The sequence below is a fragment of the Bombus pascuorum genome, chromosome 1 (assembly GCF_905332965.1).
Source record: "Bombus pascuorum chromosome 1, iyBomPasc1.1, whole genome shotgun sequence".
Classification (NCBI taxonomy): domain Eukaryota; kingdom Metazoa; phylum Arthropoda; class Insecta; order Hymenoptera; family Apidae; genus Bombus; species Bombus pascuorum.
The window spans coordinates 6,277,228-6,300,360 of record NC_083488.1 but is presented as its reverse complement, the minus strand read 5'-3'; the positions used below and the strand labels follow the sequence as shown (position 1 = coordinate 6,300,360).

General features: G+C 38.1%; 1 protein-coding gene across 7 annotated transcripts in view; it reads left to right on the top strand.

Moving 5' to 3' along the window:
* The window catches only part of LOC132915736 (fasciclin-3), a 349,287-nt gene that overhangs the window by 310,516 nt on the left and 15,638 nt on the right, over positions 1 to 23,133 (top strand). For 4 of the 7 annotated variants that reach the window (XM_060975573.1, XM_060975712.1, XM_060975750.1 and 1 more), the window contains exons 2-8: positions 17,112 to 17,438; positions 18,290 to 18,424; positions 18,516 to 18,704; positions 19,035 to 19,219; positions 20,662 to 20,803; positions 21,429 to 21,479; positions 22,762 to 22,875. In XM_060975573.1, the coding sequence (XP_060831556.1) occupies positions 17,112 to 17,438; positions 18,290 to 18,424; positions 18,516 to 18,704; positions 19,035 to 19,219; positions 20,662 to 20,803; positions 21,429 to 21,479; positions 22,762 to 22,875 (1,143 nt within the window). The remainder of the gene's footprint in view (positions 1 to 17,111; positions 17,439 to 18,289; positions 18,425 to 18,515; positions 18,705 to 19,034; positions 19,220 to 20,661; positions 20,804 to 21,428; positions 21,480 to 22,761; positions 22,876 to 23,133) is intronic. The other 3 variants (XM_060975668.1, XM_060975766.1, XM_060975614.1) reach the window with 2 other exon arrangements.

Sequence of the window (23,133 nt, the reverse complement as noted above, 5' to 3'; positions counted from 1 at the left end):
TATTGGGAAATATTCTATAGAAATACCGAATCTTAAATTATCCACTGTAAAAACTTAAATCCTTCTAACGAGAAATTGAATTATAATTTTCAAACTTTTTATCATTATTATATTTATTATTGTCTAATTCGCGTTTTCGATATTCCTTTCTGTAAGAAAGAAATTGTAAAGTTATGAGAGCAGAAATATCACGGGGAAAATTTTTCCTCCCATCCTTTGTTCTCCGATTAATTTTATCTTACATATCGTGGCCCTTGCACATAAAAGCAGAAATATCGGGAAACATCTTTTTTTCCGCTTTGTATTCTTTGTTGCTGCGATTAGTTTTATCTTGTTCATGGTGGTTCTTGTACAGGAAGCGTTGGTGTAAAGATTAGCCGTGCTTGCCTTGGACTTCAATCAACGAACACGCCAATATCCGATGCAAATACGAGGCTATTGTTTTTACAGAATCCATTCACTGTCTTTGTATTAGCAGCCGTGGCAATTTATCAGCGGCGTAATATAACCTGCGAGCTTTTGTTATTCTATGGTGAAAGAGAAGCCTCATTTCCCGCAACAAATTCTTTATTAAAAAAGTTTGGGAACAAACGTACGAGCGGACAATTTCCCCTCGTCAGAAAGGTAATACACCATGGATTCATGGATGGCGTCGCGTCGCAACTCTTGATTATACCTGTCTTTTGTGCGTACTTTAATGTTTATGCACGTTGTACACCGACTAATTTTACTCTGTCCAATTTTACGTTCCCAGCCACGCTATTAGGAACACGTCGAGTCGAAAATGAAATAGCTTCTGTCATTTGAGCAAATATTACGATGAAACATGTTCGCAAAAGAGTAGAATAGAGTTTGTTCTTTAAAATGTATATAAAATAGACGAGCTGTACGAACATGTGTGTCGTTTTTATTAATTAATTTGTCGACAGAGTCGATAAAATTCCACTTCCTTTATATTTCTCGTATTTTATTTTTTCTCCGTGTCATCTTTTCCCATGTACTTACTTTTCATGTATACGGTTTGCGTGTTATTCTTTAAAAATCATCTCTCACGATGGATTTTATATCAACGGTGTTTAATTGTTTAAATTTCATATCCATAAATTATTTTTAATGAAACACGCGTCAGACAGAGGTTTGGCGTTTCACCTTTTTGAAATTATCAAACGAAAAATTGAATGGAAATTCTCTTTGTTTCGGTAATACGCGCGTTCTGACTTGTTGCCTGTCGATGATATAAACAAGCTTTAAATAATTAATTCGTGAAATTCGCTGAGTTACAAAATAGAATATTGCGATCATAATTTTCACAGCATTAATTAAGATTTTCATCGAAATTTTCCAAAATTCCATTACCGATAAAGCATGCAAATATCAAGCTACAGCTCGGTGTAACAGGTAATTACGCACAATACGTGTATTGCTTGAGCAAATGTTATTCTTCTGTCTAGGGAGTTTAATTTATAGCGGATGTTCATTCACGATTCGTTGTTGGAAAACAAAAGCTCGATAAATAGGATTCTACATCAATTAGACGGATGCGAATTTTGCATTTGAAATACATATTGACAAATACGAGCGTTTCTCGTGAACTGTTCCCTTCTGAATGAAAATAAGCATTTTTTCAGTCAAACGACTATTTTTCACTTTGATTTACCAAAATTTCCGATGCTCATAAATATCTACACACGTAGAATAACGTGTCGTACAAATGAACGAATTTCTATGAATGTTATAAATTAAATAAATTTTAAAAGATACAAAGTGAAAGAAATAAAGAAAAAATAATAAGAATAAAAGATAGAGAAGAACAATAAAGGAGATGAATAAATAGAAATTAAATAAATTAAGAAAGAAAAAAAACGAGGATATGTAGAAACGCAAACGAAAGATCTAGAAATTGCACCTCATTATTATTTCGAGGACTATCTGGCTTTCGTTTGGTTAAACAGAGATTAATCTAGCGCTAAGTCTAACGCAGTTTTGGCTAATGTCCAATTGAGTTTATTGGCTTAGCCGAAAGCTCGAGCAGGTTTTAGTTAGATTTACCTTAAGCTTGCACGAGAATCGTGTTAGATCTATTAATTGTGAATTAGAATACGCGTTTATGTAAACATGGAATTTACTCGGCGCTGTATTCCACCTACAATTAATGAGGATTTTTGCAACTCTCGAACAGAGGTTTCGGATTTGCTTGAGGAAAAATTTCGTAACAATGTTGAATTACAGACGACGTTGAATTTTACACGGTTGACACCCGACACGTTTGTGTAATTTAAATATCCTTCACAGAAAAATACTTCAACGAACAAAGTGTTCGCAGAATGCTTTGATTTGCAGAATCGTACGTAGCACAACTGTACTTTTTCCCACCCAAAAGAGAAGAAAATGTGCAGCTATTGAAAATCGAACGCCACGTTAACGTCGAGTTTCGACCCTCTTAAACAAGTATCGTGGAAGAACTGACGCGGTTATTACGAGAAAACATAGGCTTTCCAACAGCGCAAAATGATGCCACAACAGGCGTCATCAGCTCCAATTGCGTGCAATTTCGTATCCCTAGCTGTTGTTGCGTGGGCTTAACGATAATGTTTCGGCTCGTGTTTACATCTTTGGGTCCGGCATCGTGCTCTCGCGGACAGTCATAATTTTATATTCGAGCCGAGATCGCGTTCGCAGATAAATACCTGCAATGACTATGCCTGCATATCGAGTTGGACGTCTCAATTTCGTCCTAGAGTATCTACATGATAAGTATCCGGTAAAATGCACTGTTCGCGTGTCTGTATGCGCGCAATGTCAAAAAAGTTGCACAGTTCCCTCTCATTCGATGATGCGATTCGTTTGCAGTAAATATCTGAGGTGATTTATTACACGTGATAGTTTATTAAAGAGACGAGTGATAAAATTGTAATAGTCGGTGTATATCAAAATCACTTTAAATGCAAGTACAGAGATATTGTATGTAGGTCGTAATCGTCGCTCGCTATTCGACTGTATACTGATTCGCTGTAAGGACTCGTTATAATGACTGTCCTAGAGAGCACGTTCGTCTATTTATAACTACAGTTGTTATTATAAGAAGTTCGAATGTAACTCCGGTTGACGATTACAAATAGCGGCGATAATATTTTGTCCTGAGTTCGTTTACCTTTGAACCTAGCAAAGGAAAACAACGTCGACACTCCAACGCACAACGATATGAGTCTCTTCCGATTCGAATCCTCCGTTGACTCATGTGCCGCTACGTATATATCTATCAACGTCCTATATACATTTGTCTCGTTACAGCGATAAAGAAATTTCTCAAAATGTTTTATATAACACGCATCATATATATTCATCGAATGTTCCTACAAGCGTTCGAATATTTTTATCGGTATATTGCAAAAAGATTTTAAAAACGTGTCTAAACGATTGCACAGTCATCATCGTCATCACATTTCACCATTCAACCATTCGTTCAATTTCTCTCGTTTTCCAATTTCTTTTTACTTTCATTGATTGATTCGATCTTTCCCGTTTCTCCATTATACCGTTGCACGCATTGAGAGACACACGACGAGTCTGTCGATTCGTATCGACGAAATAACCCGTCTACGCTCATCGAGGCAAAATTCGCTGGTTTGAACGCCTCGTTTAACAAAACCTCGGTTGTCGCTACGAGGGAGAGATCTGGTATATTTCCTTCGATCAATTTCGGTGCACCCTCGCGAAACTGCATCACCGTTTCGTCCCCACTCCCCCATTTAAAGTGTTCCATTTACGCGCAACGGGGAAAACAAGGGGAGCAAATATTAGAGTAAATTGAAAATTCTGTCGGCGTCCGGACGACAGGGGGACGAGAAAGGCTCTTTTCGCACGGGATCGTTAATAATCAGGAACAGAAAGCCCGAAGACTCTGTTCCCCTGTTTAATTGTTACAGTTTAACGAACCGTGCGACCGGTTGCTTTTGCAACAGAAATACTCTCGGCGTAGCGTCGCTGTTAGCTAGGCTACAACAACGTAGAAACCGGCGAAACTTGGCGAATAAGTGGAAGGAAGCGCAACTACGAGAGAGAACTGTTACGAACCGATCCATTGTAAGGTGACAACAGATTGGCGATAACTGCCGCTCAACAATCATCTTTGCGGCAAGCTACGTCTGTTCCATCGGTCAACTTTCGAACGTGTCGAGCGTATCTCTTACCCCATTATCGAACGTCCGATGCACCTTTTGGGAGTTTCGTTATTATTATTCGGCGCGCGTGCAATGTTGCATTATCTCTTGTAAATTTTAGTTTCCCAGAATATTAGACTCTCGTGGCTAATATTCTATTAATCTTCTAGCGTAGATTATGTTCAATAGGAATTACAATTTCGCCCATATTTCTTAATTACAAATCGTCATACGACCCGTAAAGCAACTAAAATTTAACAGAATTATAATTGATAATTTCGCACCGTTTGATCGCCGTTTCATAAATTCGATCGATCTTATTGAAAGATCAACAAATTTCAAAATATTCCACTTTCAACACTAATCGCCCAACCAGCAGTTTGTTTTTGCTCCAGAAAAAGAGATACTTCAGGGATAAAGCGAAAGTTTCAAGGCTGAAGTACACTCATCCAAACTAAATTTCCATTTACAGCAGTTCGCGGACGCTGTTCTTACCTACCTCGAACGAAGTTGGCGTAAATCTAATTAAACAAAGTACGAACTCGCGTTGCCGAACGAATTCAGAATCTCTACCCTTGTTTTCTTCTATTTCGCGGTCGATCCACTCAACGTTATTAAATTTCGTTCGAATGCACGAAGATACGCAGTTTTATTCTAATTTCATTTCTCTATCCATCATCCTATAAAAATATGAATTTGTAAAAATATCCGCAGTCAAGCAACGGACAAGAATAAGGTAAGAAATGCAAAGATCGTGACCCTGTCGTGTCCGACGAGCAGAAACGCGATAGTTATTTAACGCGAAATCCATTTTGCGTAACTCGATTCCGACGCCATCATCGGCTGAGCAAAACCGATTTGCCAAGTTTCGTGAAGGGTAGAGAAGCTTCGTATCGTGCTTGAGACGAGGTTCTCTTCCTGCGTTCGCGAACTACCTGGAAAAAGGGGTGAATCGAGGCTGACGATGCTCTCGGACCGGACGAACGATGATGAGTTGATTTACTGTCGTGTAAACTAACCTTAATCGCCGTCAAGATTTGTGGCCATTTCACCTAAATTACTGTTTCAAGCAGCTCCATCGACTACCACATTGACCTTCCAGACGATCTAAGTTTTTCCCCCTGTGTCATTTCTTTCATCGAGTATCGTTATTGATCGAACGTTGCGTTCGAGATTGATATTTTCTCGAGACGAGATGATCGATTTGTAGAATTAATTTTCATGAATCGTAGTGAAATTTCATTGGCACCTGTAATGAGATCAGACTCTATGTTGGAATACAACGATATTACACGCATAGGCACAAATACTCTTACACAGACACCTACACAGGTATTTGAACAGGACACTTACACAGGTCATACTCGTTACTGTATACAGAGTGGAGTTCAAAATATTTAAGGGATCATGGGTCACTACCTACGTCTAGTCTGAGAGTAATTAGCCAACTGTCAACACTCTGCATAGTTTGTTAATTATACCATATCACTCACTTATATACATTTGGTTCTGTTTAATAAATATTACTGAATATTATTTTAACATAAACATTGTGCCTTCCACAGATTATTAACCTTAACTTTAAGATTAAATTGTAACAGACTATGATCCACAATTATGTTGATAGAGTTTGAAAGAAATCTGAAAATGTATAATACGTAGAAGTTAGGGAACATTTAGCGCATGTAGGTATTTCGATCAGAGATCGGAAAATAGCCGTTGAAAACTGTTCGTAAATCACTATGTATTGTATTGTATCTTTTAAATCCAAAGATTAATTTATTTCTGTATGATTATCGCATCATGGTGCCATTTTTCGTAGTAACGAGAATTTCCCAAATGTTTTCAATTAAAATCGTTTTTTAATTCAAAGCTGACATTCTCGCCGATCTTTTAATAAAAGTGTAGATAATCACCAATTGCGAAGCGTTTCATTTAAACCCTTCGTTGCGAACGGGACGTGAAATTAATTATTTTACTTGTCGTTTTCGGATCTATCGCGTGATATCAACGTTAAAACTCGTCGGCCTGTAAAACAACGCCGTGTAAGAGGAACAGAGAGATTTCCGTCGAGTTACAGGAATTTATTAAAATCACTGTGATCGAGATACCGATGCTATTACGCTTCCCGTAGCACGCTCGAATTTCAATTTTTTATTATTCATGAACAAAAATCGAGGTGTTTCGCGCGATTAATTATAGAAAAAAAAGAAAAAATCGCGTGATCCCTCGCACGATCCGTCGAAGCAATGTATTTACATCGGATTTCGTGTTTATCCTGTTTCGTCGCTGCGACAGGCTAACGAGGATGGGCAATTAAAATTAAAAATCAATAAAATGGTGGCGCGCTCGACTGTTCACGTTGGTTATTTCGTCGACGCGTCGAAACGGCTGAATCGAGGAAATATTTATCAATTTTTGTCGATAGAGAACACTCGATTGTTCTTTTACGGTCGCGTTAATCCATATGATTATACACGATACTCGTCGTTGTTCGATAATGACTAATTATTTGCATACACGCGATGATGTAATGCAGTTTCTGAACCTGCTCCTCCCCCGCGTAGAGAATAATTTATGCGGTTAATGCATGAGGTACGATTTACAAGGCGATGATAATTATGGTTGGATCCGCGCGACCGTGGACCCGCCAAAAATTTATACGCGTCGGTTTTGCTTTAATATCGTGTAACGTACGCATGATTAACTTCCAAACGGGGATTAAATATTTATTTATTTATTTATTTATTTATTTATTTAACTGACGGTAAAATGTATTAATAAATAAATATTATACGTATAAAATAATCTGCAAAATGTGAATTATATGGAAAATATTTATCTATGGAATATCAAAAATAAAACAACGTTTAATATAAAGCCACGTTCAATTAAATTGAAAAAGCAATGTTTATCGAAATACTTTCAAAATATTCCTATTGTATTATCGAATCACTTACACGCTTCTTTAAAATATAATTTCTCTCTCAACCGACCACCCGTGATTAATTCGTGGCAATCAAACGACGCTTGACGAAAAATCATTTTCCCTCTTTCTTTTATCAATCATTCGCCGGAAACAGTTCTTTTCAGCCGCGGCCACTTTTCGAATATTTCACAGGTTACTAATTGCTAAAACGTCGAAGGGACCTTTTAACTCTGGACGTTCGTCATTAAACCATCAAATACGTGGCCACGATGAATGGCCAAATGGATCCATTTGGTGATCGCGGGGCGACGACTCTTTCACCAGCCAAGTCACGCTAGCCGCTTCGCTACGCACCATACAAAAATGCAATACGTTCGAGAGCAACTGCTCCATCGGTACAAGTAATGCATGGATTTCCCATGTGTCACGAGATTGCTCTATTTTCCCCGGGCTTGAATGATGTACCCTTTTCCTTGCTCGGTTGGTCTGGAAAAAGCTTTAGGGATTTGAAACATAGAGAACTACTCTGCCGTCGTACTCGATAGTCGTGTTTCTCCCTTCCATAAAGCGTCAACTTTTTTCGCTGGATCCTCTTTTTGTATATACTTGTCCGTCTATGCAATACTTTTCCATGCAGCTTATCAGCAAGGAAACTAGGCCAGCGATTTTTCCACTGGAATTAAGATCATTCTTATCGAGGAACGGCGGAGACGAACAGTCTTTGGGAGAGATCTTTAATCCCTTCGTTTGTCGATCTTCGACGATATCGTAATCGGTGAAAGGCAAAGAAGAACTTTACTTTCTCTTGATAGGATAGGATGAGGCACGAGAAACAAGGCACCTACATATCTCTATCACTTACTGATTCACGAAGAAACTTATGAAAATTATGTTACCCAGTTTCAATGGGCATGCGTAACTACAGATTTAGAATGAAGATATAATCTCGAGAAACGATTTCATCCGACATCGCACGCGCCCCTCGAAATAGTATTACTTTGTCCGGACAAGTTTCATCGCACAACGATAAATAAAGCAGCCCGTTTGTACGAATGCAATAGGAGAAAATTTAATAAAAAGTTAAAAAACTAGGGAAAAATGTCAACTCTGAAAACCATCGTACAACGGTAGCTTGACAATTACGCACGAACAGTCGGAAAGTATTTCATTATACCCAGTAGAAAGAAGAAGCAATGGAACAAGTTAAAGCGATATAAAAATTAGAAACGCGTAACTGTAGTACGAAAATTATGGCCCTTTCTCGAGGGCGGTCTTCACGTTGCAACGGATTGCCAGCAGTTAATATCCACGTCAGCGTATCCTTTAAATACATCCTTGCCCTGAATTTTAACATACGAGCCGCGTGCAGCGCCTGCACTTCGCTCTGATTACGACGAAAATCGAGTTTCGTCCTCTCGTCTGCAACTATGGGGTGAACCAAGCACAGGGAACAGGAACAGGAACACGAAACACGGGATAGTGGGTAGCTTCGCATATTTTGTAGCGACACACCGAGAGCGAAATTAGCAATGTTAGAGAATATCATCTAATACGAGAAGTGCCGGCTGGGATTAGTTCCACCCCTTGCAACTTGCACATAGTAGCTGGCCGCAGCGGTTTGCTCCGACACTGTCCTCCTGCATCCCTTTAATTCCGCTTTCCTTCATCCGTTTCTACTTTGCCCTATCTTCGCCTCGTACGGTTACTATATTCCTTCCTCTTCTTTTTCCATGCTCTGTGTTCCTTTCCTCGCATCCGTCTTTCCATGCTTCTTGCTCTTCGTCGTTTTTTACCCCTTGCGCCAGACAATTAAGAAAATAACATTTTCGGAAAGAAATATCGCGTTATATGTTTTTCTTCAGAAACGGGATACTCTTATTAAATGTACGATTCTCTTAATTTTTCTCCTTGCTCGTTTTCTTCTTCGCTGTAATTTTGCTTTAGTATTTATAATTAGAGCTCTTTATGCATATTCACGTTTTTATGAATGGAGTTAAAAAGATGGAACTTGAACACAGATTCCTTTCACGCGCTAAATCTTATAACGAGTACTATACGTTAGATATTTCACCTACTCTGTAACATATCGCGCATTTTATGCATTCTTTCTTTTTTTAATTTTCCATAAATCTAAAGTCTGCTTGTAACCACCTGTAGATCTTCGTGTATGTTTTCGTGCACTAGAATTCATTAGAAATTACCAACCGAGACCAACTGAGAGATTAGGGTTAGGTATATGTCGTTCTATGAAAATCCACTTGAAGTAAACAAAAATAGATTGAACTTCTTACACCTAATTTTCCTCGCTCCAGAAACCAGCGTTGCCGTCGCGCTTCTACTTTTGTCCGAGTATGTTCGTCCAACTCGCTCCGTCATTTCCTATCGTGACCCGCATTCAATGAGGCGAAAATACACAGTCAAGAAAATTGGAAATCAGTAGGAAATTGTGTACACGTGAAACGGGCGAGGCGCATCGCATTTCCATATAACCAAGATTATCTCACCGCGTTCTTACGTCGACCGAGAAAGTAAAATTTAAAAGTCGTAGTTCGCGATCGGGTCACTGGCGCCGACGATATTCCCGAACAGGAGTCGTGTACCACGTCTTCTTCTAGAAAAAATTTACGCCACACCCAGGAAAGATGTAAGCGCAGATATGGCAATGGTAAGAAAAAATGAATTTTTTAGTAGAATATAAATCTTCGTGGGTCCGTGTCGCAGCGACGTGCTCGCCGAAGACGAGGAAGATGTTCTACGTTAAAAAATATCGCGGTTAAACAATATTTACGACGTCGGGATTGGATGGCCTTATAAATTATTTCACCGAGGAAAATCATTTTTGCTACTTCTCTCGGGGAGTTGTCCATTTTTTTAAAACTTTGGTTATTCATCGTTGCGCTTGTCGCCGTATTTTTCAATTAATTACTCGACCAGACGACTGAAAATTACTGGGTCAACGTGTGCACAACAAATTGCTAGTTTGAATTAAATCTATATTTAAATTAGTCAACCGACTGTTTCATCGTATCGACTTTTATCAATCGTGTCATCGCGTATCGTAATAATGTCAGATTAAATGTCTATAATTTATGGTAAAGCGATTATTTTTATCCTTTTATTAATTCGATTTTTTCTCATCTCTATTCAATATTCTCAGGAAGAAATTAGGTTCGTTCGTTCGAATCCTTGGCCAGATAATGACGCTATCTATCATTCGTGTCACTCGCAATTGTTCGCAGAAGTCCATGCTTACTTCTTATTAAAATACACTTTCCGGAATTCTTCTAAATTTCCACGTGTCTGGAGTTGAATTTTAATTCTTTCGCAAATTACCAAGAATTATATTTTTACAACCTATTTTCAACGCTTTAAATTCTCCTTCGTATTTCATAGCTCTGTGCCCTTCGTTTTTATTTCTCTTACGTCTCATTTTGTTTCTGCTCGCGGCTACACGTGTTTCCAAATAGGTCTCGCGATTCCCTGCTTTAACGCGACAAAAATAAACGGCAATGAGAATTCAGTATACAGAGGACGTGTTTACCAGCCATTTTTCGCAGGGTTGAAACAGTCATCGACACGCAAATTCAAACTGCCAGCGATTCATCCAGTCCACTTGTTCCCTCCGCTCTTTGTCCGCCACGAGCATTTTCTTCTCGACGAAAACTGCACTTCGAAAGGAAGTATCTCGTGGGAACGAGCGAGCATGATTATTGGTGGATCGCTTTGTGTTCTTTCTTTCTTCGCGGTTCAACGTATCTTGCTACGAGGAAACTTTAAACAGAAACGCGGCTCAACCTTGGGGGCATACTTCAGAATCGTTCGTATCGCTTCGACAATGAAACTCTGTCGCGATTCTGCTATAGACTGTCGGTATCTTGCCCTGTCATTGCCCTTTTCTCCTTTGTATGGATCGACATTGGTTTTTCGAAGAATTTGAATGTTCGAAATAAAAGAGAAAATTAATCGCAGAATGATAATTAATCGAAAAATAGTACTTACGTTGGAATCTTAAAAAAGAATTTTCAAAAAGCTTTATACGATGAATTATGAATGTTTGGTGATGTTGAATATGATTGTTGTTCGTAATAATTTTCCAAATAAGACGAATATCCAAAGAAACAATAAAGTACATAAATATATAATTAATACTTGCACTTAGGATACGTATAAGCGGCCAAGTAGAAGCAGACGGCAAGTGGTCAGACCTACTTTGCAGCTACCGTGAAACATCATTTCCGTCGGTTTTCAAACTTTCTTCTCACTTGGCTAAACAGATGTGTTTCAGATATTCAATAAACTTTCCTAACCGAGGCATCGCATAAGAAACTCTAAAAAGATAAAGCAGGATTTCATTGAATTTAATTTATGGACGAGTACAGTGTCGATTCATTATGCGAGGCTGCAAAGTGCATCAGCCTCATAGGTGCACTGATGCACGCCACTGTCCACAAATCATCGCATCTGTTGCTGCGGTTTTCGGACCTCCGCGGCAAATGTAGGGGCACGGGACGGTGAAATGGAGGTGTTTCAAATTAGATCGCGACGTCAGCCGTATAACAAATTGATGGCCGGAAAATCAAATTGGATTTATGTGCTTACGATAGTCGAACGGTGTCCTAATCTAATGAGAACATCGAACGCGTTCGTTTACAGCGTGTGCTTCCGATCTAAAGAAGAATCAAGCGGATAATCTCGTGTATTCACGAGCTGTAAAAGAAATAACGTTACGACAAACCAATCCTCGAATCATAACAAAATAAATCTTATTTTAATATCGTTACTTCGTTTCTTTGTTTAATCGATCGGTAGCATCGCGATATCGTAGCTTCAACGGTTTGAGCGTATCGTTTCCGCTGATTGAAAGAGCTACTTTGCGAACTGTCTCTGTTTTAAGAAAGATTCTCACAAAGGAAAGCATAACGGCTCTTAAGGATAGACTGAAAGAGCCTCGAGTGGCTCGACAATTTCTTTTGAAATCGCCTGCTACTTTCCTTCTTCTTCTTTTCTTCTTTTACTTTCTTTTTACATCGAAGAGTACATCTCGACGAAGAATACAGGAATATAGGGAAGATAATAAACGATAAGAATTAATTTTACGTGAAAGATTGACACCGTGGAATCAAAAGAAAAAAGAAAAATGATGAAAGATGCTCGGAGGAGAAAAAATTGAAGAAATAAAGGTGATTAAAAATGTTCGTTTTTAAGGTACATATCAAGTTCCTGATGGAACAATGGACGTCGAAAGGAGTTTCTTTCTCTTAAGGAAATCGCTTAGCGAGTTCTTTCACTGGACAAAATAGAAGCTCCTTCTTGTTCGTCACAGTAAAAAGATTATAATCACGAATGAATAGAGACGGGATTTAATTAAGTGGTGCAAATAAATCAAAGCAGAGAAACAAAGTCGTTTCTACAGTACCGCGTTTCTATACCTTTTATCAACCCCCCGGGGAAGAAGTTCCATGATGATTTTTCATCGGTTGCGAGAATGCCTCTGTTTTAAGCCCTACCGTATGTAATTTACCGTATTAATGTGTTTTACACGCTATATGTTAATCGCGACATAGCTTTTCTTACATGGACGTGAGTTACGTTTATGTACGAGGGAACGCTTGTATGCAAAACCCCAGCGTAATCTTCAAAGGATACAGCAAACGCGAACGTAAACGTTATTTACGAAACACTAACCATAGAACATTTTTGTATTATGCATGTATGGTATACTATACGTAACTTGCGAAAATTCCATTAGCATTGTAACGAGGCACGACTATTCGCGATTATATCGATAAAATCCGAAAATATCCACTTTGTCTCACGACAAATCTTTTTCCCCGTTACACTCCGATTTATTGCTCGCTTGCCTGTAATAACTCAATCAAGAAAAAGAAATGAGATCTTGTTCGATTAGCAACCCTCGTTTCCCTTTTTCATCTCGCAATTAACGCGTTATAGGAGGCGCGATGATTCTATCATCTAATACAAATTAGACCTACTCGTTGCCAGTTACATTTGCTATGTAAGAAAATTCTAAACATCCAACTCGTTGCCGCTGACATATAAATCGACTAGATGGCAATGCGTTCAGGAAGAAACGAGGTCGAATTTCGTTCGAGGGATCATAAGCTGCATCAATCTGGCGAGTTAGGAACACGGGCTGTCTCACATCGTGCCGAACGTGGCCGATCTCGTGCACGATGCCATTATGATAATGCGACCGAAGAAATATGATAAACCGGGCGTGGCGCGAATAACGATTATCATATTTCATCTCGCCTTGACGCATCGAATAATAACTACCCACGAATTGTATCAGCCGTTCTTCTTACAGGCATCTTTCGTCATCCCTTGTCGCGCGCGGCACTTTGTTTTGCCGACAAATCAGATGCTCGTTAGTTTTTCTTTATGCAACGATATACCAACCATGGTATAATTTTCAAGGCGATAAAGAAACGGAAGATTGTGTTTTTACATACTTAACTTTACACAGAAAAGTGCTTGGGAGGAATATTAGAAAATAATTGAAGAAATAAAGGTGATTAAAAATTATTTTAATTAATATTTAATAAAATAGCTGACAATTTGCATTCGTATTTCTTTTAAGAACAGCGTTCAAGTGATAGTAAATTTTGTAAATCATAGTGAACAGATAGTATCTCGAGAAGAGAAGTAATAAAAGAACTTACAAAATAATTGTTAAGAGGATAGGATAAATTTTCTTCAAATATTACGAAGAATATAAAATTTAGATCTGTCTCTATACAATAAATTCACTAGGCAACGGTGCTACCGGCCGATTCGTGATTCAATTATAGCAACAAACTGCGTTACACTGTGAAACGTTCGCGCGGATAATGAACCAATTTTCTCTAAAATTTAATTTGTTGCAGAACAGTCGCTCGTAAGCCTGTTTCTCGTTTTTCACTGCGGCATTGCTCGCGAGCAACGCGCAGAAGAGCACGCGTGACTGCTTATAACGAACTAAGCCGAAAACGGAGGGAAATCCGGTTTTCTTTTAATGTGCAACCGCTTTTACACACTGCACTGTCGAGAACATAATACAGCTTACGTGTAAACAAGTATGAACGATGACCAGTTGAAAAAGGAACATAGGAACAGAAATTGAAAGCCCGTATTTTTAATCCACCCATTATTGGGGATTACTTTTTCTCCCAATTTCAAACATACTACGAGGATTCTGCTTCGATTTAATTATATCAAATGCTATCGAAACTGTTGAGGTTATTATGTGTGTGAACAGAGAAACGCGTGAATAAATTGTAAAGTAGAAAATATATTTTAATACAGAAATGTAAATACAAGTAGGAATATAATTTGAGCTGGTCCAGATCCGCGCGCTAGCAGTGTTACCCTATGACTGAAAGCCCTGAAGCCATCGTCGCCTGTCTACCGTTTATGGTCTGCCTTCGTCCCGGTCTATACATTGTCGATGGCTTCAGTGCTTGAGAAAACTAAAAAGACCAGATGTAGAGTTTCCTTAGAGTGGTGACCACTTCAACAGAAACGAAAAACTTTAACTGCAATATATTACTCAAGGTAAACGATGCATACACTTCCACTCAGAATTATTACTTTCAGGCATATTTCTACTACGTGTTCGATACTCTACAATAAACGGTCTCATAATTTTCAATTAGCCGTCATTCACACAAACTCTTATTCCTACAGACAGCACCGTTGCAAACATTTATTATATGTACACAGAAAGTTGAAATGCTCAATGATACTCAGGTGGATTATTAAATATGTTGATTTGTTAAAGAGGCGAGTGATAAAATTGTAATAGTCGATTATAGTAAAATCGACTTATAAAATATTATATTAAAATAGTCGATTATATTAAATACAAGTACAGAGCTAGTGTATGCCTGTCGTAATCGTCGCTCGTTCAATGCTACTGTTCAACTCTACGCTCGCTATTCGACTGTATGTCTCGGTATAGAATGATTCGCTATACTGATTATCCTGAAGAGACGTTCGTCTATTTGTATCGACCGGTGGTATTATAAAAAGTTCCAATGTAACTCCAATTGACGATTACAAATAATATTTTGTCCTAAGTTCGTTTACCCTTGAACATAGCAAACCAAAACAACGTTGATACTCGAAGTCACAATAATATGAGTCTCTCCCGATTCGAATCTTCTGTTGACTCATGTACCACTACAATACTTTGAATGGATCCATAACGCGTCTTATAACGCAAACTGTAACTCTAACATCGGACACCGGTTTGACAATGCAATTACCAATGGAACGTGGCAGTTACACGTTCTCGCTTCCCTAGGAAGCATTGCTGTCTCTTTCTCTCGTCCATTTCCCAGACATTGGAGCTGGCTCAGGTACAGCTCGATACTTTCGAAGCTTTTTGCGCCGAAACTTTTGTTCATTTGCGATACAAGCGGACTGTAGGTAGTTCTCGTTATCCATTACATACCAGTACAATTACGGAAAGTTTCAGAAAAGCGATGGGGATGGGGTGCGCTGGTTCGAAAGGAAATTCCTTCGAAGCTCGCCCGTCTTTTTTTCCGCGCTGTTTTAGATGAACGATCGCGCTGCAAGTTCCAGCCACGTTGTGGGGAGCAAATAGGGAAAACCGATTGGAAAAGAGGTAGCCGTGCAAAATGGGAAACGTAATCTCACGTCGTTTTGTTACTCGATAAAACGATACAACGATACACAGGTATTTGTATCACGTCTGTCGCTCGAAAGAATTTGAAATCTTATTTATGTTCCGTAGAATGTAATACCGTTATTATCTTCGAAGAATATGAAACGATCGAAAGTGTTATTTATAGAAGTATAAGAAAGTAGGAAACGCTTCCGTCAGTTTATTGTAAAAGTGTAGAGAACGATGGCGGAAGATTAAGAATTTGAAATAAGAAGCCGTAGAAGTGGAATTAAGGTATAAAAAGTCTAATATAAAAGAAGCTTTTAGGAATTAAGATTAAAGAAATCAATTTCACAAAGTTGGAAAGCAGGACGAGCGAAGTCATAAAAGAAGTACAAAGAATATAAAAAGTATGAAATCGTATAAAATGTTTTCATACAGTGCAAGTTTCATTCTTCGAAATGAAACGTCTTATATGAGTTTTACGATTTTCTTTACGAAGAGTCGAAAGCACGAGGCGACGCAAGTATAAAAGCACAGCCGAAAAACCATGGTTACGCCTCTCCGCGAGCGTAATGACGATTATTATACCGTGCAACGAATCGACTGGAAATTAAAATTAACGTCGTGGGATGACGTGCAATTTCAAGGTGACGCTGATATTAAATCTTCGTCGCCCACGTAGTCGATGAAGGCAGGCTTTTATTGCGCGTCTTCTTGATTATTATAAGTTACGAGCCATTGAAAGCGGACACGTATCCATAAATTTAACACCTCCCTTAACTCTCCTCGCAAGAACTCCATTCGCATATAAATAGCACGATATCGTCCACTAGAAACGACTACACTTATTGTCACTTCCTCGCTAAAACACTGTATCTTCGTTACTTCGCCGATTATATGCACCACGAATTTCCACGCGTTTCAATGAAATTATAACGAATGTTCTCGAAAGCGAGTGCCACAAACGCGCAGGATTCACAGTACCTGGCAAGAAGTAACGTGTAACGCGGAGATTAAGAAAAATTATGAAGCTTCAACCCTGTTCCTTCGCGCGATAATTCAATTGCTTGGTAGGTTGCAAAAAAATTAACTGCCGGGAGAAAAATTCAGACAGACTTTGAAATAACGTCTGATGAAACTAACGGAATTTTAATCTCTTTAAATTCATCACGTTTCACATACGCGTTTTTATATAATAGGTATACTACAGTATGCATTTTCGCGATATAATATAATATATTCATAACGTCTAGTGTCTGTGAAAACCATCAGGGTTGCAATTCTTTTAAATTCGTCCCGTTTCGTGCGCAAATTTTCACGTGATATAATATAGCGTGCCTTTGAAATTATTTTCATCAGAGAATCTAATTATTCTTTCTCTTGGTTCCAGCATCGAAACCGAACCTAGTCGTGGACATCGAGCCAAAACATCAGACTGCCGTACGACTGGGCGAGAGTTTGCAAATTTTGTGCAGAGTGGGTAGACCACTACGGGTCTGCCGTGTCGAAATACCTGGCGAAGAAGGTGGTATGGTGTTATCCAAGGGACAACCGTCTGAAGATGGTATCGAGTATTACGGAGAAGGCACGGAGGCTGGCCAATGCGGCGTTCACATTGCCAAGATCAAGGAAAGTCACGATGGAATTTTCAAGTGCACCCTGACAACCACCGAACGTCGAGCGGAGGCACAGGCATCTACGAGAATTATCGTAGCTAGTACGTATTATTATTTTCTATCCATTTCACTCTTTAAGGTCTGATTTTAATTTGACAACTCGCGTTAAGATTAATAATAAGACTGGAAGTACCAGTTTCCTTTTCCTCGTATCTTTCTTAGGCTATGGTTACAGTTGATACGAGTCCTGGCGAACCAAACATCCGAAGAACGTTACAGCTTCTCTCACAAGAGTCTATACGTCTGATCGTTCTGGCATATTCGTCAATCAGATCATCAGAAAGATGCAGTTACTCTTATCATAGCCTTATACGTTGAAAAGAATCGCTAAAGAATTCGTTTTAACACAGTCAGAAACAGCAGTGTATGTCACATGCATCAGATGCCAATCCTTAATTGCAAAGGAGTCGAAGCATAATTAAAAGAGTGCGCGTAATTAATCGTCATCGTTTTTACGCGTAGCCTCGAAATTAATGAGAAAATCGTTGTAAAACTTCGCGACGTTAGTTGTCTGAGAAAAGTATTCCCCCGTACAGGGAAAAATATTACGGTGTGGAATATACGTGTGCGGGAATTCGAGAGCTAATTAATCTTCGTTAAGAGAATTGCTTACGCGACGGGTTTGTAGAAGGAGGAGATGGTAGCGCAAAAGGAAATTACTATTTTCAGATAAAGTCGATAAAGATAAATGACGAAAACGGGTCATGATGGAGACTTGCAGATGTTTCGAGCGAATTTAAATAAAGATCTGCAAGTTTTCTTCTGCTTGAACCGTGGTAAATTAACGAGCATCGACGTAGCCGGGGCAATTTTAACGACTTGACTTTCAATAGAAAATTCAACGTCGTTCTTGCATTTAAGAAATAATTAATGCTTGCAACTGGATTTTCAGAACCGCCGAACAATCCAGAGCTTCACGCTAGTCCTGGATCCGATGGAAGAAATATATACAGAAAAGGAGAAAAATTGGAAGTGAGTTGCAGCGCACCAGCCGGACGACCAGCAGCCAATGTTTCTTTGTTCCTTGGTAATTAGTCGGCGATATAGAGGAATTTTTAATTAACTTTTTGTCAGAGGTTATACCGTACTCAGTTCTGTGTCCTTTTTATGATAACTAGACGACGAACCTATCGGCAACGAAGAAAGACCTACGATTTACGACTCGAACCTGGACGACAACTCACTGGCCGTGCAAAATGCATCGCGTAGTTTGGATTGGACGGACAATGGAAAAATCCTTCGATGCGTTGCCAGCCACATTGCACTCGACCGGCCTAAGGAAACTACTATGCAACTGCAAGTTTTCTGTAAGCAATCGATTATTCGAACGATATACGAAATTGCAAATCTTAACACGTAATGTAAAAAGAAACCCTTTCTTTGCTAATAAAAGTACAAACACTTTTTAAACGTAAGAAATTTAAAAAAAGGAAAGAATAAAAATTCTAATAACTCAACCGTAAGCTTGCTAGCGATTTATTTCTATTTTTCCAAATTAAAAATCTTTCATGCGTATATGGAGATATTCGAAATATTTTATTTTCAGCATGGAATTTCTATCAATGACGTGTATTACGACGGAATATTTAAATCTGTGGAAGATGAGAAACAATTAAAAATAGAAATTTTCTTTTTAGATCCTCCTCAACCGCAACCAACCATCGAGCGTTTTGGATACGTAGTTGGACACCAGGGTATCGTGAACGTGACCGTTTACGCAAACCCTAGGCCGCATTTCAAATGGCGAGTGAACAATGAAATGATCACCGAGGGTAACCCAGACGAAAGCAATCGACTCGAAACCTCGACCGCTGTAGATCTGGTAAATTAACGAAATTTCTTATACCTTCTATCAAATTCATATCTGTACATATATATTCTTATTATTATTATGATCCATATCTATTTGATATGAAACATTACATATTTAAAAAAATGTAATATCGAACATACAACAAGATGGAAAATACACAGACATTTAAAAAATCCAAGAATCACATTATTCTAAGTAATGAATACTATCGAAAGTTAGAGATACGTATAAATCAATACAAAAACATGACGCATTAATTCGAGATTAGAAACGTATCGAAAGAAATCCGTCTTAAAAGTTTTCCACGTGAACGAGCTTCTATTATCAGATAAATAAAATATTCTTCCACTTGAAAAGTCTGATAGACTTTACTATTAAAAGGTTCGCGTCGATTGTGTTCTCTCAATTCACTCGGTCGAACGAACACAGAATGAAAATTCCAGCTATAAATGTTGAATATTTTTTTGAACGTTCCTCGAGACGCTTGAATAGTAATGCACATTGAATTCTACGAAGCAAAAGGTAAAGCTATATATAGAAATGAAGTATGTAAAGATTAATTGGTAAAAAGAGATTCGAATCGAATTATCAATGAAGAAAATGATGGAATAGATACCGAAGCTAGTAGAATTTGAGTTGCCAAGGGAGCTTTCTCGTGAAAAAACAACGAAAGAGTAAATTGAGGAACGAACGAGAAATGGAGGAGAATACGAGTGAAGGTAATGGAACAAAGATTCCGCATTCCAGAGCATCGATTTTCACGGTGCACTTAGCGCTTTTTATACATTTGCGTGACTCGCAAAGTTTCTCGCTAATCAAACAGCTTTAATGAAATTCCAGCCGATTCGGATGCTAGAGTTCGTGCAGTGAAATCGCCCGAAATAATTCGACTATCGGTATCAAAAACTGTCTCATTTTGTATAAAAGAGGCAACAGGAAAAAATAAGTAAAACTGTTGAATTATTCGTCTCGTTCGGAGAAAGGTAGATTAAACTGATTTTTTGTTTCCGTTGTTGAAATAATTAAATGCAGAAGGCTTGGAAATTTTATAGATAAATTACCATTAAGAAAATTTTTTCGGGGACTCCACAGCTAGTGAAAAATTTAGCATAATAATGCGGCTTACGAAATTAAACATTCAACAATGAATTCATAATATTAATATGATCAAATTAAAATTCATCGAAATACGCGTAATATCGGTTGGTGGAATTTGTTCGGACCACAGGATGTCGGAGATTGAAATTACAGCGTCGTTTAAATGCAAAAGTGATCCTGGCCTCTGCTCGTTAGATAAACGAATTCGAAAACATTCCAAAAGTAAAAATTAAAATATCGATATCTTTATATTCAATTTTATGACGGCAAAAATTAATCATCTTTAGGATTAGAGAACGTTTGATTGGTAAAAGATCGAATAGTTAAGTGATCAAAAAATTTGTTTTTTACAGGGAAGAGGAGCGTGGAGCGTGATCCTGACGATCGACAGCGTGCAAAAATCCGACACGGAGAAGGACTATATCCTGGAAGCCCGTAACGACGAAGGGGCTTACGAATATCGTATCATTTTGTCGACAGCCACAGAACCCGCAGGTAAAAACCACGGAAACACTCAGAATTCAATTATCGTGAAAAAAAATCACCTAATCTCACTGTGCACCAAAGTAGCGTGCAAATCACGACGAACTTTTATCTGCGTCAAAGTGGAAAACGGAAAAATAAAAGACGAGGAGAGAAAAAAATGTCAAGTATTAATCGTGTAATCGTAATATTAAAATAGATTTTTAAAAAAGCAGTCATGCAAGCGTGAAACATGAAAAATGTACGATCAACGATGTTGAAGGGAGAAAAAATATTAAATAGCAACAGAATTAATTTTCATTCGTATCGTCGGGTGAATATTGATTATTCGATATCGCTCTAGAGAAAGACGATAAAACTGATTTGAAATTCGTCGGTAGCTGTCGATCATGCTGTTAGTTTCCACATTTCGTGTTTGTCACCATCATTTCATCCGATCAAGCATACTCACCATCTGTCTACCGATTCATGTCATATTCGTTGTCACTTTCACGCGCTAGCCAACGGCCGTCATTACGTTTTCAATTACACCGAATATGTACGAATTAGAATATTTTTGCGTGTCTTTTCTCTATTGTGTCCGTATGCGCTATGTGTTTCTAACCATATCGATCCTTCACCGCATGCTTTCACGCAGGGCCGTTCGGTCACTTCTATGGTAAGCTCTCCGAACACATGCACGCACTAGGTAATGTCATTCTTTCAAATTATTATACGTAGTAAGTAGTCGATGTAGCTCCGTACGCGTGAAGTTCCATGAAAATGGTGGATTACGACACGTTTTGTAGTTGATAAATTATGCCCAAAGGCGAAACTTTTATCGCCATATTTTTATTACTTCGCTACGTCGGTTCAAGATATTTTTTATTTTGTCAAATTTATTTTATCGGTCTGTGTATACTTTCGAATGAAGAGAATTCGATGAAAAATTAGAAGAAAAAGAAATGCTAAAGGACAACATCGATATTTTTCGAAGCGGCAGAATCGAAACGATCTTTTATTTTTATTAATCTACCAAACGTTGTTTGTCTCCAAGTAATATTTCTCCGTTTGTTTAAAGATCGTGCAAAAACTGTAGCTGTAACATCTTGTTCTTTTTTCTTTATCTTTTTTTTTTTTTTTTCGTCATCGCGATTTTTCAAACCGTGTCATCAATTCGTGCGAAAGTCACACGATAGATTCACAGAGGGATCACGTAAATGGAACTCTGCGCTACGGGATACGGTTATATATACAACGTTACGTTTGTTATTGATACCACTGCAAACATGAATGGCAAATCTGTATTTTTCAAATAAACGTGACTAAATTTTTGTGCGATCGCCTTTACATGAATCAACGCTTTTGTCGATATAGAACACAGATTTCGCGTCACCGACCTCTCTTGCACATTTCTGCATTAGAATTATAAGTTTCATAGACATTAAATGTACCAAAGGCTTCAGAGTGCTTGTTGACTCTTGTTACATTACGTATATATGTATATTTTTACGTATATATATATGTATATTTTTTATCCGACACGAACATATTTACGCTCTGCTTTGTACATTCATTATCGATGAAACGCATTTTTTAACATGAGTATATACAAGACACAATGACACTTTGATTTTTATTCTAACAGATATTCAAGTTCGAACGACTGTGTCTTGGAAATGTTAAAGCTTCGTTAAGCTAGCTTTTCTTGATTTTTCAACGATAGAGGTGCATTCGTATTCAATTACTGGCGCATGATTTCTAATTCAACTTTCGATATTTTTAATATTTTTATATACGTGTGTCCTCTGCATTTGATCTTATTCATATTCGAACTCGATACTTTGCAGACTACAATCGCGATGAAGATACAAAAGTCGCGGAAATTTATCTCATGCGAAATAGTCGACGATAAGATTAGTTTAATTTGTTTGTATCGATAAAAAAAAATTGTACAACAAACGTCATTTTGATTTTCTACAAAATTTCAGGCGTCGATTTAGATGCCGGTTCTATCATCGGCATCGTTGTTGGAGCCCTGGTGCTACTTCTCATCGTTTTCATACTAATTTTTGCCCGTGCGACCGGACGCTGGTGCTTCGCAGGTGAGTATCTATTTTTTTAATAATTCATACGAACTACTTCGTTCGTACCGCGCGATTCCCCATCCCTTTTGGCGATTTTTCGTGTACTTTTGTCACTTCGATTTGACACGGATAATAACAAATATAACAAACGATGAATGGAAAGTAAATAAACGAGCGATGCATAGACTCGAAGGAAGATAAAAGTTAATTAGCTAAAGTCAGCCACTAACGATAGAGTTGCAAATAACGCAATAAGATAAAATCGATCTTATATTA